Raw genomic sequence first — 14,649 nt, 5'->3', positions numbered from 1 at the left:
ACTTCCATGGGACAAGTCTACTCACTGATCTTTTGTTGTAACAGCAATGTTGTTTCTGCTCATTCAGAGATGTCCTAGCTTGCCATTTGTGAAAGTCTGGTTTTTTTAAAAAAAAGTTTAATTTAAAATAAATAATCAAGAAGTTGATATGTTATAAATCTTCAATCAGTTGCATGTTCTTTTTTTCCCCCCTAGAATGTCTCTGGCCTTACTTGGGCCTCACAGGCTTTCCTACAAAATAAAATTGATAGTTGATTTTACCCCTGTGCTTTGTTTAGAAGTATGTCTAAACATACTTCTAAACAAAGAGAAGAGCCTTGGTGGCGCAGCAGACTAAAGCACTGTTAAGTAACACCAGCTGCCTGCAATTACTGCAAGTTCAAATCTCACCAGGCTCAAGGTTGACTCAGCCTTCCATCCTTTTGAGGTAGGTAAAATGAGGACCCGGTTTGTGGGGGCAATAAGCTGACTTTGTATAAAAAAGAACACCGCTGGGGGGGCGGGTGAAAGCCCTACTAAGCAGGTATATACAAAAGTAAGAAGGCTATTGCTTGACGCATTGTAAGCCGCCCTGAGTCTCCGGCAAAGGGCGGCATATAAATCGAACCAATAAATAAATAAATGTGTAGCTCCAAGAGGAAAAAAAAGCAAGAATCTGAATCAGTAGAAAATCTTCTGAGGATTTATATAGGTGAAGGGAATGAATCTCTCCAGTTTTTCTTCTGGTAAATTGGTGGTTTGTAATCACAACAAGCAACCACTTCAGGAAAACAAATTGATCCTAAAATACCAGGTGGCCACAAGCAGTTCCCTACCCCTGCTTTAGAGTGGAATAATTGGCATGTGTGTGTTTTACTAACAAGGCTGTAGAAGAAAAATATATCTTACAGCCTTTATGTAGTAGTTTCTTTGTTTTTTGTTATTTGTGCAGCATTTAGTCCATAAGAAACCAAGTTACAAAAATAAAACCAGATTATAAACAGAACAAAACAGACAACATAGGTAGAAGGACATATTTGCTTATCCTTAAGATCATGTTTGCCATCCGCAGCATGAAGTACTTTCTCTCTAGCAAATCTGTCTGTAGCCCAAACACATTATCCTTACCTCACTGTTAAACAACATGGTAGTGAATGTGTGGGTAATTCCATAGTCATAGTGTCTGTAAACTACTATGTTAATATTGGTACATAACACATGCAGTGTGTTAATGCAATAATTTATAGAAGAAATATTGTCAATGTTTGTGATCGAGGCTCAGTACAGTAACCAAGGCTACTATTATACTATACAGCTGCAAATGGGTATTTAACAGTAGTAGTCATCAAGTATTGTTCATTTAGTATTTTCGCATTTCATAAACTATACTTCTAATTATAACTTTCCATACATGTTGCAGAAAGAAATACACATTATATTAAGTAATCAGAGGATGAAGAATTATTTTATGAAGTTATATGTCTCTCATAATGAGTCATGTCTCTGTGCCAAATAGATCTAGATAGGACTTTGTTAATATCATAGATTATATAATATCATTGAAATGGCCAGAGGAATAGAGCAGTTTAAGGGTGTCTTTTTTGGTCTAAACTTATTATTATTATTATTATTATTATTATTATTATTATTATTAATTAATTAATTAATTAATTAAATTTGTATACCGCCCTTCTCCTTTCGGACTCAGGGCGGTGAACAGCCAAAATAAAAACATTTGTACACAAAAGTTAAAATAATTATTAAAAGTAATTAAATGAAATTTGGCCCATAATTTAAAACATATAAATTAAAATCAATATCAAATGTTAAAACCAACATGGAATCAGGCCAGGCCGGCTAGCTGAAAAAAGTAAGTTTTTAGGGCCCGACAAAAAGTCCGGAGGTCTGAGATCACTCGTATCTCTGGAGGTAGATCGTTCCAGAGGGTACATGCCACCACAGAGAAGGCTCTCTCCCTGGGGGTCGCCAGCCGACATTGTCTGGCTGATGGCACCCTGAGGAGGCCCTCTCTGTGGGAGTGAACCGGCCGGTGGGAGGCAATTGTTGGCAGAAGGAGGTCCCGTAAGTACCCTGACCCTAAGCCATGGAGCGCTTTAAAGGTGGTCACCAACACCTTGAAGCGCACCCGGAAGTCCACCGGAAGCCAATGCAGCTTGCGCAGGAAGGTGTTACGTGGGAGCGTCCCGTCGCTCCTATAATCCCCCGTGCCTGCATTTTGCACCAGTTGGAGCCTCCAGGTGCACCCCACCCCATGGGAGCCCCATGTAGAGAGCGTTACAATAGTCCAGACGAGAAGTGACGAGTGCTTGAGTGACCGTGCGTAAGGAGTCCCGATCTAGAAAGGGGCGCAACTGGCGTATCAGGCGAACCTGATAGAAAGCTCCCCTGGCCATGGCCGTCGTATGCTCTTCCAAAGACAGCCGTGCATCCAGGAGGACGCCCAAGTTGCGGGCCCTTTCCGTGGGGGCCAATGATTCACCCCCAATAACCAGCGATGGCACCAGCTGGCTGTACTGGGACGCCGGCAGCCACAGCCACTCGGTCTTGGAAGGGTTGAGTCGAAGCCTGTTTCTCCCCATCCAGACCCGCACAGCCTCCAGGCACTGGGACATCACTTCCAAGGCATCGTTGGGATGGTCTGGGGTGGAGATGTACAGCTGAATGTCATCAGTGTACTGATGAAACTCCACCACAAAACCACGGATGATCTCACCCAGCGGCTTCACATAAATGTTGAACAGAAGGGGCAAGAGGACCGACCCTTGTGGCACCCCACAAACAAGGCACCTCGGGGTCGACCGCTGCCGCCCTGTCAACACAGATTGCGACCAGTCGGAGAGATAGGAGGACAACCACCGCAAAACGGTGCCCCCCGCCCCCAATCCCTCCAACCGGCGCAACATGATACAATGGTCGATGGTATCAAAAGCCGCGGAGAGGTCTAACAGGACCAGGATAGAGGAATAACCCCTACCCCGAGCCCTCCAGAGATCATCCACCAACGCGACCAATGCCGTTTCCGTGCTGTACCCAGGCCTGAAACCAGACTGGAGCGGGTCCAAATAGACAGTTTCAATAGGTACTGGGGAAGATGCCATGCCACCACACTCTCAACAACCTTCGCAACCTTTTAAAAATCATGTCAATGGAAATTAGCACTTTTATTTCAACATTCCAGTATTTTATACTGATGTGACAGTATTCTGGAAATAACAAAATAGAAACAAGCTTGAGGGCTGCAAACTAGTCATTTCTGTGGAGTCCTTGGTGCTGTCTGAGATTGGTCGTTTTCTTGCAGATGTTTCATTACCAAACTAAATAAAATCATAAACAACATCTACATACCATTCAAAAGAGACAGTCAAAAAGCTAGAACACTTTCTTACCAGCAATCAACACCCTAATGAGCAGAAAGTAACATCAAGATTAACATTAACAACAATCAAAAAGCAAACAACACTCCAATCAAGGAACTACTAAATCAGATGAACAAACTGGGTTGGTAGTTGATAGTTTACCCAATTGGCTGAGTAAACAACAGCCCAATCTAGGAACCACCAAGACCATTCCCACTAACACTAACAGGGAAAGCCACTTGTATAAATAAAATGAGAGCAAACCCCATAATATACTAGCACTGATGTTCCTTATCTAGTTTGGTAATGAAAACAATCAAGCTCAGAGAGCACTAAGGACTCTGCTGTTCACCCCTGATTTACAAATATTTTCTTCTATCATATGGTACTTATTTCTGTTTTATATCATTTCTGGGACAGGATCAAATAATCATGTTTATTGGACCCTAAATAATAACTACTTTTAAAAGAAATCAATTGAGAGGGGGCTGTTGTCTCCATATTTTCTTCAGGTTTTTGCAAAGGCTCAGATTACTAGGCAAGATGTACCATTAGTCTTAAATAAATGGGTTTTTATGTTCTTAGAGTTGTTAATTGCTATAGCTTCACAGTCAATAATTATGTGTGAATGGAACACCTCATTTGCCTATTTCTAGTTAACAATGGAAATGTTACCATATCAATGAGCTTTAAGCCTTTTTTTTTTCCATTGCAAAATGGCTGTTTGTAGTATGGTATAGAGAAATTCAGACTTTAATTGGCATAATGGTAATATTAGCAGCCAGGACCTGTTTTGTGGGTGATATTCCAGACATATTTATTTATTTATTAAAGTTCTGTGCCACCAATTTCTTCTACAAGGTGACTAGTAGTATCCAATCTTTGGTTTGGAATTATATGAAAGATAATATAATGAAAGTGCAAAGATGGCACATGTATTAATCAGCAATAATCACAATCACTTTTCCAGGTGTAGATGATGGTGAAGATATTCCACGAGAGATGCTCATTGGGATTTATGAGAGAATCCGAAAACGGGAACTCAAGACCAATGAGGATCATGTGTCACAGGTCCAAAAGGTTGAAAAACTCATAGTAGGGAAAAAGCCGGTAAGTTTCTTTTATGGATAAATATTATGCATAAAGTTAGACTGGATTGTCTCAGAATGTTGCCAGAATATTCCAGGACAATGAGAGTCTTCTAAAAAATCATAGTATGTTTATAATCATAAAGTAAAAAAATTGAAGAAAATTGAATAACCTTGTACTGGTAGCTTATTACAATACTTTTACATATAGCAGGATTTGGATTTCCTGGCTTTTGAAAGAATGATTGAGTCTGAATGGGACAGCTAAAAGTCCAGCTTTATAAAAAAGAGCAAGAGGAAGCTTTAGAATTGTGTGTTTCTTTCTCCTCTGGCTTGCCTTTGATGGATGCTTTCACTTCGACTTGAGATTTGATTGATTGTTGATAAACAATCCTTTAACAATGGCCTTTTAAATCTTAGTTAAATTTCCCCCAGTTAATCTAAATAATGATTTGAAATTAGCTAGTTTCAACAAACCATAGTTAACTAGCCTTTGTCTGGTTTCTGAAGATATGTCAAGTTGCAGTTATTCTAAAATATTATATTGTTGCATTTCCTGTCCATGGGAACAGGGAGAAAGATTAGAGACGAATTAATGAGGGAAGCACAGAGTGAGGGTTGTGGTTTCTCTTTGAAAATTTGGCAAAATGAAAGAAATGGTTCTTTTTCATTACATTCATTGAAATTCAAAATGCAGCACCGATGTAAAAAGTATGTCCCCTAGTCCTAGAAAAATGGTCTAGCCTGGGGGTGTCAGACTCACATCGTTATGGCGGCATCATATCACATATTGGGACTTTTTCCCCCTTCGCTAAACCAGGCATGGGCATGGCCAGTATGTGACTCATCCAGCCCATGGACCAGGAGTTTGACAGCCCTGGTCTAGCTTGTCTTCAGGGAATTTCTAGATGATATAGCTGGTGCTTCTGTTGAAGCTCTTTGCAATTAATTATATCAGGAAAGATAAATAATATATGTTTGAAATGATTAGAACTGTCTCCTGCTATCACTTAATTGTCCATGGAGCTTAAATGACTTTACCAGCTGGCATCAAGCAAGTGAGCTTTCAGAATAAAAGAATAAGAGTTGGAAGGGACCTTGGAGGTTTTCTAGTCCAAACCTAAGGGAATCCTATAGCAGGGAACACTGCTATCATGTCATCCCTAGTCCTTCTTTTTATTAAACCAGTCATACCCAATTCCTGCAACTGTTTTTCACATATTTTAGCCTTTAGTCCCCTAATCATCTTTGTTGCTCTTCTCTGCACTCTTTCTACATGCAGATATTTTGCTTTGAAAGTATATAATTGGTTCTCTGCAATAACGGCTTCTCCTCTGAGTTGAAACTCGATCTATTATCTTTTTAAGTTGTTGTTGTTGTTGTTGTTGTTTTTAAATTCCATTCTGTTCCGCTACAAAATAGTTTTAGGTCTTCTACGTGTAGGAAACAAAAGCAATAAAAATTATTTCTACCTCATTAAATAAACTTTACCTGACCAACACAAAGATGCTAATAACAAGAAATTTGCCCTGTGTTTTTGGAATGGAAGGAAGCTTTAAAGAAATGTCCATGTTTGTCTATCTTTGGTATAGCTCAGATGAACAAGCAGCTCATCATGTATTATGATACCATTTTTTTTCAAGCCAAGATGATTCTGCCAAGACGCTATTGCCATAAATACTAAAAATGCCACTTCAAAAGTAGAACAAATAAAAACACTGCAAATATATCAAGTTGTATAATTCAAGTTTTCAATTATTTCATATTTCTAACAGTCTTTTGGTGATGATTTGTACAATCTCTACAATCAATATTATAGAAACATTTATTTTATATACATTTAATCATAATCAGATTGAAATATTTGCTTGATAAGGTACAATATTATGTTTTTCTGAAGTTTAATTATATTTTTTGTGTCTTTTACCATAGATTGGATCTCTACATCATGGGCTTGGTTGTGTAAGTGTTTGCTTTCATATTTTTATATTCAGTAAGCAGATCTCACCATAATTTTAGAAAACTGACCTTTATAAACTTGAATATTATATACTTATTTGGTACAGTATTCTAGTTAGTACATTGAAAAAACTGAATCACTAATCTAATAAAATATTTCTGTTATACAAATGGAGTTGATTAGTGTTTTCTATAAAGGATTCAGTTCAAGAAAGAGAAAAATAAATTGCAAGTATTATTTGCAAGGAGCAGCCTTATAAATTTCAGGGAAATCGGTTATAATATATTGCATTTTTGTTTCCAATTTATAGGTTCTGTCTCTCCCACATCGGCGACTAGTTTGTTACTGTAGGCTTTTTGAAGTTCCAGATCCAAATAAACCTCAGAAGCTTGGATTACACCAGCGAGAAATATTTTTATTTAATGATCTTCTTGTGGTATGTGCCACATAATTTATATTATTTTATTATAAGGAAGAACCATTATTAAGCAAGAAACCTTTCCGTAGCCCTGATGGATAAGGTACAAATGTACAACTAAATTGGATCTCAGAGTTCCCATCTATAATCTAGCAGACCAGAGCTGTATACATCAAGCCCTTAATTTATATTTAAAAAAAAAAACAAACCTCTGAAATCTTCACAATAGGCTGCTTGGTGGACTGGACTCAATCCTTCTCCTCTAAAGTAATTGCTTGTCAATACATTTTACCTATTAAATGGAGAGACAAGAAAGGAGCCTCCCCTGATTGCCTACCTGCATTCAGGCATCCCGCGGGTAAAGATAACACTGCCCGAAAAAAATCCTTTCACAGAGGCAGCCAGCCACCTCGGGGATCACTGGCTAACACATGCCATACACTAAATAAATAACCTACCATGTTCCCCCCAAAATAAGACCCTGTCTTATATTTTTTTTGAACCCTGAAATAAGGGCTTGGCCTTATTGCCATGCGCTCAAAAGCCCGAGTGGGCTTAATATCAGGGGAGGTCTTATCTTGGGGAAAACAGGGTATTAAAAGCAATATGTATGTTAGTGAGTTAACCTTGTTCTCACACACTTAACATGATTCACATTCATCAATGGTACAAGAGCATTAATCTCCCACAAAAAGGAATGAATTGAGTATTATGGGTTTAATTAATTATATTTTGCTTTCTTATGAGAGAAAATGGTATACATTGGTATATATTAGGATTCTTAAACACTCCATTCCACTCCATTAAAGTTTTACTACAATTTGAAACAATATTAGACGTACAAGGCTAATAGGATCCTAGAAATTTTTGCCATTTAAAAATGGCCTAATTCTATGCATTCTTAGTGGTATTATAACTGTTGTTATTGCTAAAGACTTGCCTAACCAGCTGTATTCTAGCAAGAGTATCTTTATTAACTCTTTCCTTGATTATATAAGTATGGCATTGAGACAAAAATAATATTTAGAATGCTTGCTGAAGTGCAGTCCCCAAATGTGATCTATATCATTTAAGACCAAAAAGTTATGTATTACAAAGTAAAGCTAGATTGCTCATATTTTAGTTAGATAATATGGTGCTTTATTTTTATTTATTTGTCTGTTAATATTTTTAGGTCACTAAAATTTTTCAAAAGAAGAAAAATTCAGTCACATATAGTTTTCGACAGTCCTTTACCCTCTATGGAATGCAAGTTCTCCTTTTTGAGAATCAGTGTAAGTCCATTTATCTGATTTAAAAATTCATTGTAAATCATTTTAAGAATGAATGTATCTTTTAGCTACATTTTTCTAACTTCCAAGATGGCCATAAGTAAAACATGAGAAATGAGAAGAAACTATAGTAAAGTAGAAGTAACAAAAGGAATAGAGAAAAATAATGTATATGTTTTTTTAGAATGGGATCTTAGCTCATCATGGAAATGGAAATGATTCATATATATATTGAAAATGTGATAAATGCAACATCTTTATCTCATTATGGAAATAATTGGCTGCTCTGGCTTCCAAAATTAACATTTGGAATTTATACAGTAATCCATATCTTTTCCAGATGGTAAATCACAGCACTGTTAGAAAAAATACATACACTATAAGCTATGTTAAATGGTGTTTAAACTTAAAAACTAACTACTTTCCTTAATCCAAAATTTTTCTGGAACTGAGTTGTAGATCAGCCATCAGCAATTTCATAAGAATATGAAAATTAACAGAGAAGCATTGTTGAAAAAACTAAGTTTATTAAGAGATTTGGATTATACTTAATGCAGAAAGAATGAATTTGAAACAATAATCCTGAACACTTAAGTTAAAATTTATTATCATTTGATCCATTTCAAAGCAGAGTCATTTATATTGTACAGAAATCAATTTAAATTAATTGTATCCATTGCAATTTAGCAATCCAATGAAAGATTTGAAGTTAGATTTTAACGACATATTCTCCTTTGATTGCCTCTCTGATATAAAGCCATAATAATCAGGACAAAGTAACCTGTTTTTGCATACGTGCTGATGAGATATGTAGTGCCAATCAACAAAATAGTTATTAACTGTACAAAATTGATAAGGTTTCCCATCTCCTGTAATCTGAGTATCTGCCATCTCTCTCTCTCTCTCTTCTGCTATTCTTCTTTTTAGAAGAAGGCATGTCTGCAAATATCACATGAACATTTTAGCCATAAATTTGATTGGTAATTTCTTATAGCTATTGTTCTAGAAACTTGCAAAATTCACAAGAGCAATTTGGATCTGTTTATTTTCAAATATAATTTTCTTTTCATTCCCAAACTTTCAGGTCCAAAATTATTGTGCATTTCTGTTTCTTTCGTTTAGGATTCAGATATTGCTTCTTTTAAAATCATATTGCGATTACATTTTATTGGATACAATTCTTGTTTGATTGATTGATTGATGAGCCATCAAAGCATTGTGAATACTTAGTGACCACATAGATAATTTTTCTGCATGATGATCTGTCCCTAATCTGTTCCTTCAGCTAATGGTACACTCATTGCTACTGTAATTAAGTTTATCAATCAGTTTACCTTGCTTCTGGTTGTTCTCTTCTTCCATTTCTTTCCACCTTTCTCACCATTAGAGCCTTCTCCAGAGAGCTGGATCTTTGGAGATATAAATCATGGCAGTTGAATACACATAGTCCTCAACTTACAACAGTTCATTTAGTGACTGTTCGAAGTTACAACGGCACTGAAAATAGTGACTGATGACAATTTTTCACAACTGTTGTAATATCCCTATGCTCATGTGATCAAAATTCAGACACTTGGCAACTGATTCATATTTATGACAATGGCGGTGCTCATTTGCAACCTTCTGAAGCAAAGCCAATGGGGAAGCCAGATTTACTTAACAACCCTGTTATTAACTTAATAATCCATTTAACAACTGTGGCAAGAAGGGTTGTAAAATGGAGCAAAACTCATTTAACAAGGTCTTGCTTAGTGACAGAAATTCTGGGCTCAATTGTGGTCATAAGTCAAAGCAGAAGGTAGCCACAATTATTTTTACACACACACACACACAGAGACACGGTGTACAAAAGTCCGACCCTAAAAAAAGATTCCATAGAAAATGTATTATAAATTATTTTAAATAGGCATTAAACATATTGTATTTAAATAAAACATACTGTGATTGGCCTATAGGGCCTGACTTTTGATACAGGCTGTTTATAATGGATTTATGGGCCACCCAACTCAAACAGCACAATACATACAATAAACGGGGTGGGGGGGATGGAGACTCAGCATTTAAAAGCAACTGAACACATTAATTAAACAACCAAAAGTTTACTCCACTTAATTTGGCCCCAAATGCCTGGGAATATCTACGGCATTATTCAAGAGGCAGCTGCAAAGAGTACTATTAAGCCCATTTTCTTTACAGATATTCGGTTTAGCAATAATTATGACCTCAAATAATGATTGTAACTCATGGTGGTCATTAAGTGGGTTGCCATATGATCTTGCCTGATTTTACATCTTTTTTACCTGTGGTCATTAAACGGGCCCATTTTCTTCAATGGCATTTTTTTGCCAGAAATTGGAAATAAATGCCAGAAACTGGTTAAAAAAAAACCCGCCAGAATTCATGTCTATGTGACCACAGGAAGCTGCAGATAACCATAAATGCAAAACAGTTGTTAAGTGCCCAGAATGGTCACATGACCATGGGGGGGTTGCCACCATAGGAGCTTTGGAACTGGGTCATAAGTAGCTCTAGGGAGATCTGTCATAACTTCACTCAGTGACTGGTCAAATACTACCTATAAATGGCATTGTGAATACAACTAATTGGGGTTTAGCTAATGTTTAGCGTCTTAATGTAAAACGTCTTCTACCCTGTTTCCCTGAAAATAAGACAAACCCTGATAAAAAGCCCAATCGCCCTTTGGAGCACATGCACTAAAATAAGTCACCCCCTGAAAATAAGCCCTCCCTAAAAATATTTAACCACATGTGCAGCCGTTCCCGACATTTCCTCTGGTTAGGGTTAGGGAGACAGAGCTGGAAATCAAACAAGAGGGCAAGAGGAGCCCCATCTTGCTCCACGTGCCCAAAATAATAGCATCTCCCTGAAAATAAAGTCAAGCATTTATTTCGGGGTTCAAAAAAATATAAGACAGGGCCTTATTTTCGGGAAAACACGGTAGAAACCAAATAACAATTATCAGTCCAATACCAAAGCCATGTCTTCAAGTTCCTAAATAGAGCAAACTTTGCTTGTTGGATTAGATAATTTCCTTGTGACCATTCAGTGTCTCTTGAATATATTAGTTTTTGATACGATCACTACACAGACATTGCTTGTAGTTCCATCTGTCTGTACCCCAAATGTAGGATATCCTTATGCTGATTTTCCTGAAGACTTTCTAAGTTAATATTCTGAAAATATGAAAACATTATTGAAAGCATTGCTGTAGGAGGAATTAAAACAGACTGGAAAATTTGCTAAAATTATGCTCTCCAGGTGCTGAATGCTAAATACCTAGTGTCAGAAATGGTGATTTAGTTTGCTAGAAACGTACAGAACAGTGTATGAAGATCTCTGAAGGTCTTCTTTAGAAAAGAATAGGAAAAGAGAGTGTTCATGCAGTAAGAGAAATCTTTGATATATTGAAATATTTTTATACATGGAGCTGTGGAGAAATAATGAAATGAAATTAATACAAATGGGGTATTCTGTTTTTGTTTTTTGCTACCTCTTAGATTATCCAAATGGCATACGACTGACATCAGCTGTTCCAGGAGCAGATATCAAAGTTTTAATAAATTTCAATGCTCCAAATCCCCAGGACAGAAAGAAATTTACAGATGATCTGAGGGAATCTGTTGCAGAAGTACAAGAAATGGAAAAACACAGAATAGAGTGTAAGTACAAAGGTAGATACAGTAGACTACCTATAATTAATTGTATATTACATGAAACACTCTTTCCAAGTGCTTTGCACAGCTCTAATAGAAATACATATATAAATACATCCAAGCATATCATGTACATATATTTATATAAAGCTCTATATCGCACAAAGCTTGAATATTTGCAAACCATTTATCTAGAGTTGTGCATCCCTATCTAGAAAGTTATGTTAGGATTAGTATGCTTAGGCTCTATCTATTAAAATATCATTTTGTATGACCCAGAAGGCATGACTTCTGTGTTGTGCTGCTGCTATAAGAAATAGCCTTCTCTCTGAGGCTGAAGAGACTCAACTCTGCAGGCCTTAAAGAAAGCCTTGAAGACTCAGCTGTTTCAATACGTGGTGAGTCTTTACGTCTGCCAGCCATTGACTTTGAATTATGAAGGGTCCTTGGTTTTCTCTAAGCTTGGTTGTTTCATTGCCCACAGTAGGTAACATCATCAGTAAACGTCTGCAAGAAAACAACCAAGCTCAGAGAGCACCAAGGACCCCTCATTTCAACCCTGAGCTACAAATATTCTTCTTTATTGGTACGGTACTATGAGTTTTGTTTTGTAAATAGTTGTGTAGTACTATCTCCCCAGTACTACCTCCCTAGGTACACCTGTTTGAAATGGAAAGTGACATTTTTAGCACATAGAATATTCCCCTACATTGAACTGAGTGGGGATTTCTCTCACCATACAGAAGTCCTGTCATGTATAACACAGTTGATGAATTGCAGTGCAGTATTTGTCCCAAGTTTTAAAATTGTTTCTTTTTCAAATGTATTTATTTATTAAATTTATATTTGCCTTACTTCTAGGAAGGAATGGTAGTGTATCTAGTACAGTAGTCTCTTTCCCAACTCCTCCCCAGGTGTAAATTGGGCTGAGAAAGAGTGATGAGACCAATGCAGCTCCAATGCACTACATAAATTGTTATTATCATACATAAGTATCATAAAATGAAGACACAAAATAAAATATATAATTGACAAATAAACAGTAAGCATGTCCATGATGTGGGGAAGATAGGTAGGCAGGCAGACAGACAGACAGAGACACAATTTTTATTTTGGGGGAGTTATAGAATCTATATTGAGTGATAGCAATAGCACAGCATTTAGAAGTTCCACTTGCTTGTGTGGCCAAAATAATGCACTTCTAACCTACTGGAATACATTACACAAAAGGTTTTGATTCATCATAGAACTCTCTTTTACCTTTTTTCAGCTGAATTAGAAAAGCAGAAAGGTGTAGTGCGACCAAACATGTCTCAGTGCTCTAGCCTGAAAAAAGAGTCTGGCAATGGAACGTTGAACCGGGCCTGCTTGGATGACAGCTATGCCACAGGGGAAGGCCTCAAAAGGAGCGCTCTTAGCAGCTCCCTTAGAGATCTTTCTGAAGCCGGTAAGCTTGGCATTTCTTCTCTCTTAGGTTATTTTTAGCATATTAGAAGAATTTGTCTGTCTGTCTGTCAACATGAAAGTCTAGAAATCAATCTGGAAAAATTATGTATTAATTTTTTCTATTTTTTCTTTGCATTTGAAAATATTAGATTGCTATAGGCAGTCTTTGTATACCTATTTTTAAAGAGGAACAAAAAGAAATATATATTTTATATTACAATCATTAAATAATAATACATTTTTTACAAGGAATTGTACATTTTTACAAGGAATAATTAGTTTTGCTTTTTATCTTTGCTTTCTTCTGTTTATTAATGTCATTAGAAAAAAAATACACTCGAATCACTGTGTAGTGGCTGCTGCTTATGCTTTTTGTGGTTGATTGTAAACATGTAGAATACTGATGAATGAAATTGAGTGAAGCCCTGCTAAATTCTATAGAGAAATACGGATCAGACATACCTGTGTGATTGATGCTACTTAATTGTATTGCTCAGAAAACAGATTCTAGATTTTGCCAAATGTGGCTTATGTATATATTGTACTGCTATTTACCAGTATGATGGTGAGGAACCATCATGGCAAAGTAGTTACTCCAGTTTTGCATTACTGCTTTGTGGCTTAAAATGGATTGTGATAGCAGTTTAACATATATTGAAATATATATATGTTACATGCCCGGTTTTGGATTATATACATTTTCTATGTATGCAGGAATGAGATAACCTCTATTATTATGTTTGGAAATCAGTGGTGTATTTTGCATGTCAAGCAGGACATTTCAGCCATGCGTGCATAATATTAGACACAGAAATGATTCCTACTGTTGCTACTAGTATTACTCTGCATTTTAACATCATGCACATCATCCTAAATTAAATATATCAGTTATAAATATATGATTTAATTAATATTTTTCCTATTTCTTGTTTTCATTACTATATAAAGTAACATGCAGCTCTCTTTTAAATATTGGATGTTCATTTTACGGATGTTCTGAATTTAATGTACGATGAAAGGCATACAATCAATATTCTGTCTATCAATCTTAAATATGCAGTATGAATCATTACATGCAAACATTTATTTGCTCATCAGAATATACGCATATGTATTTTTTATCTTTGCAGGTTATATTCTGTTTCATAGTTTTTTATTCACTTTAAACAACTTAGAGGGCAATTCAGTGACCTTTAAATATATTAGTTTCACTGAAAGAGATTTACTAAGTCTTTTAAAGGTACTTGTATGATTTGGATGGAGTCTCAGTAATTGTTATCATGTAAGAATGGTTTCATGTTTTGCTTTTGTTTTTCACATGAGAGTGGCAACATTCATTTTTAGAAACAGGAATGTTACTGTTGTACTGATTATCTGAGAGGATTATGAATTAATATATTTCATCTAATAAGGAGTTTTCAGTTTTTTATTTCAGA

The 14,649-nt window shown here is 36.3% G+C and overlaps 1 protein-coding gene across 17 annotated transcripts in view; it reads left to right on the top strand.

Moving 5' to 3' along the window:
• Positions 1–14,649, top strand: part of IQSEC1 (IQ motif and Sec7 domain ArfGEF 1) — a 298,864-nt gene that overhangs the window by 272,810 nt on the left and 11,405 nt on the right. For all 17 annotated transcript variants that reach the window (XM_060688352.2, XM_060688354.2, XM_034437795.2 and 14 more), the window contains 6 exons: positions 4,327–4,466; positions 6,377–6,406; positions 6,715–6,840; positions 7,997–8,096; positions 11,612–11,773; positions 13,038–13,214. In XM_060688352.2, the coding sequence (XP_060544335.1) occupies positions 4,327–4,466; positions 6,377–6,406; positions 6,715–6,840; positions 7,997–8,096; positions 11,612–11,773; positions 13,038–13,214 (735 nt within the window). The remainder of the gene's footprint in view (positions 1–4,326; positions 4,467–6,376; positions 6,407–6,714; positions 6,841–7,996; positions 8,097–11,611; positions 11,774–13,037; positions 13,215–14,649) is intronic.

This window comes from Pantherophis guttatus, chromosome 2 (assembly GCF_059756535.1).
Source record: "Pantherophis guttatus breed Tessera chromosome 2, ASM5975653v1, whole genome shotgun sequence".
In the NCBI taxonomy this organism is placed as follows: domain Eukaryota; kingdom Metazoa; phylum Chordata; class Lepidosauria; order Squamata; family Colubridae; genus Pantherophis; species Pantherophis guttatus.
This window is presented reverse-complemented; position numbering and strand designations above follow the sequence as displayed.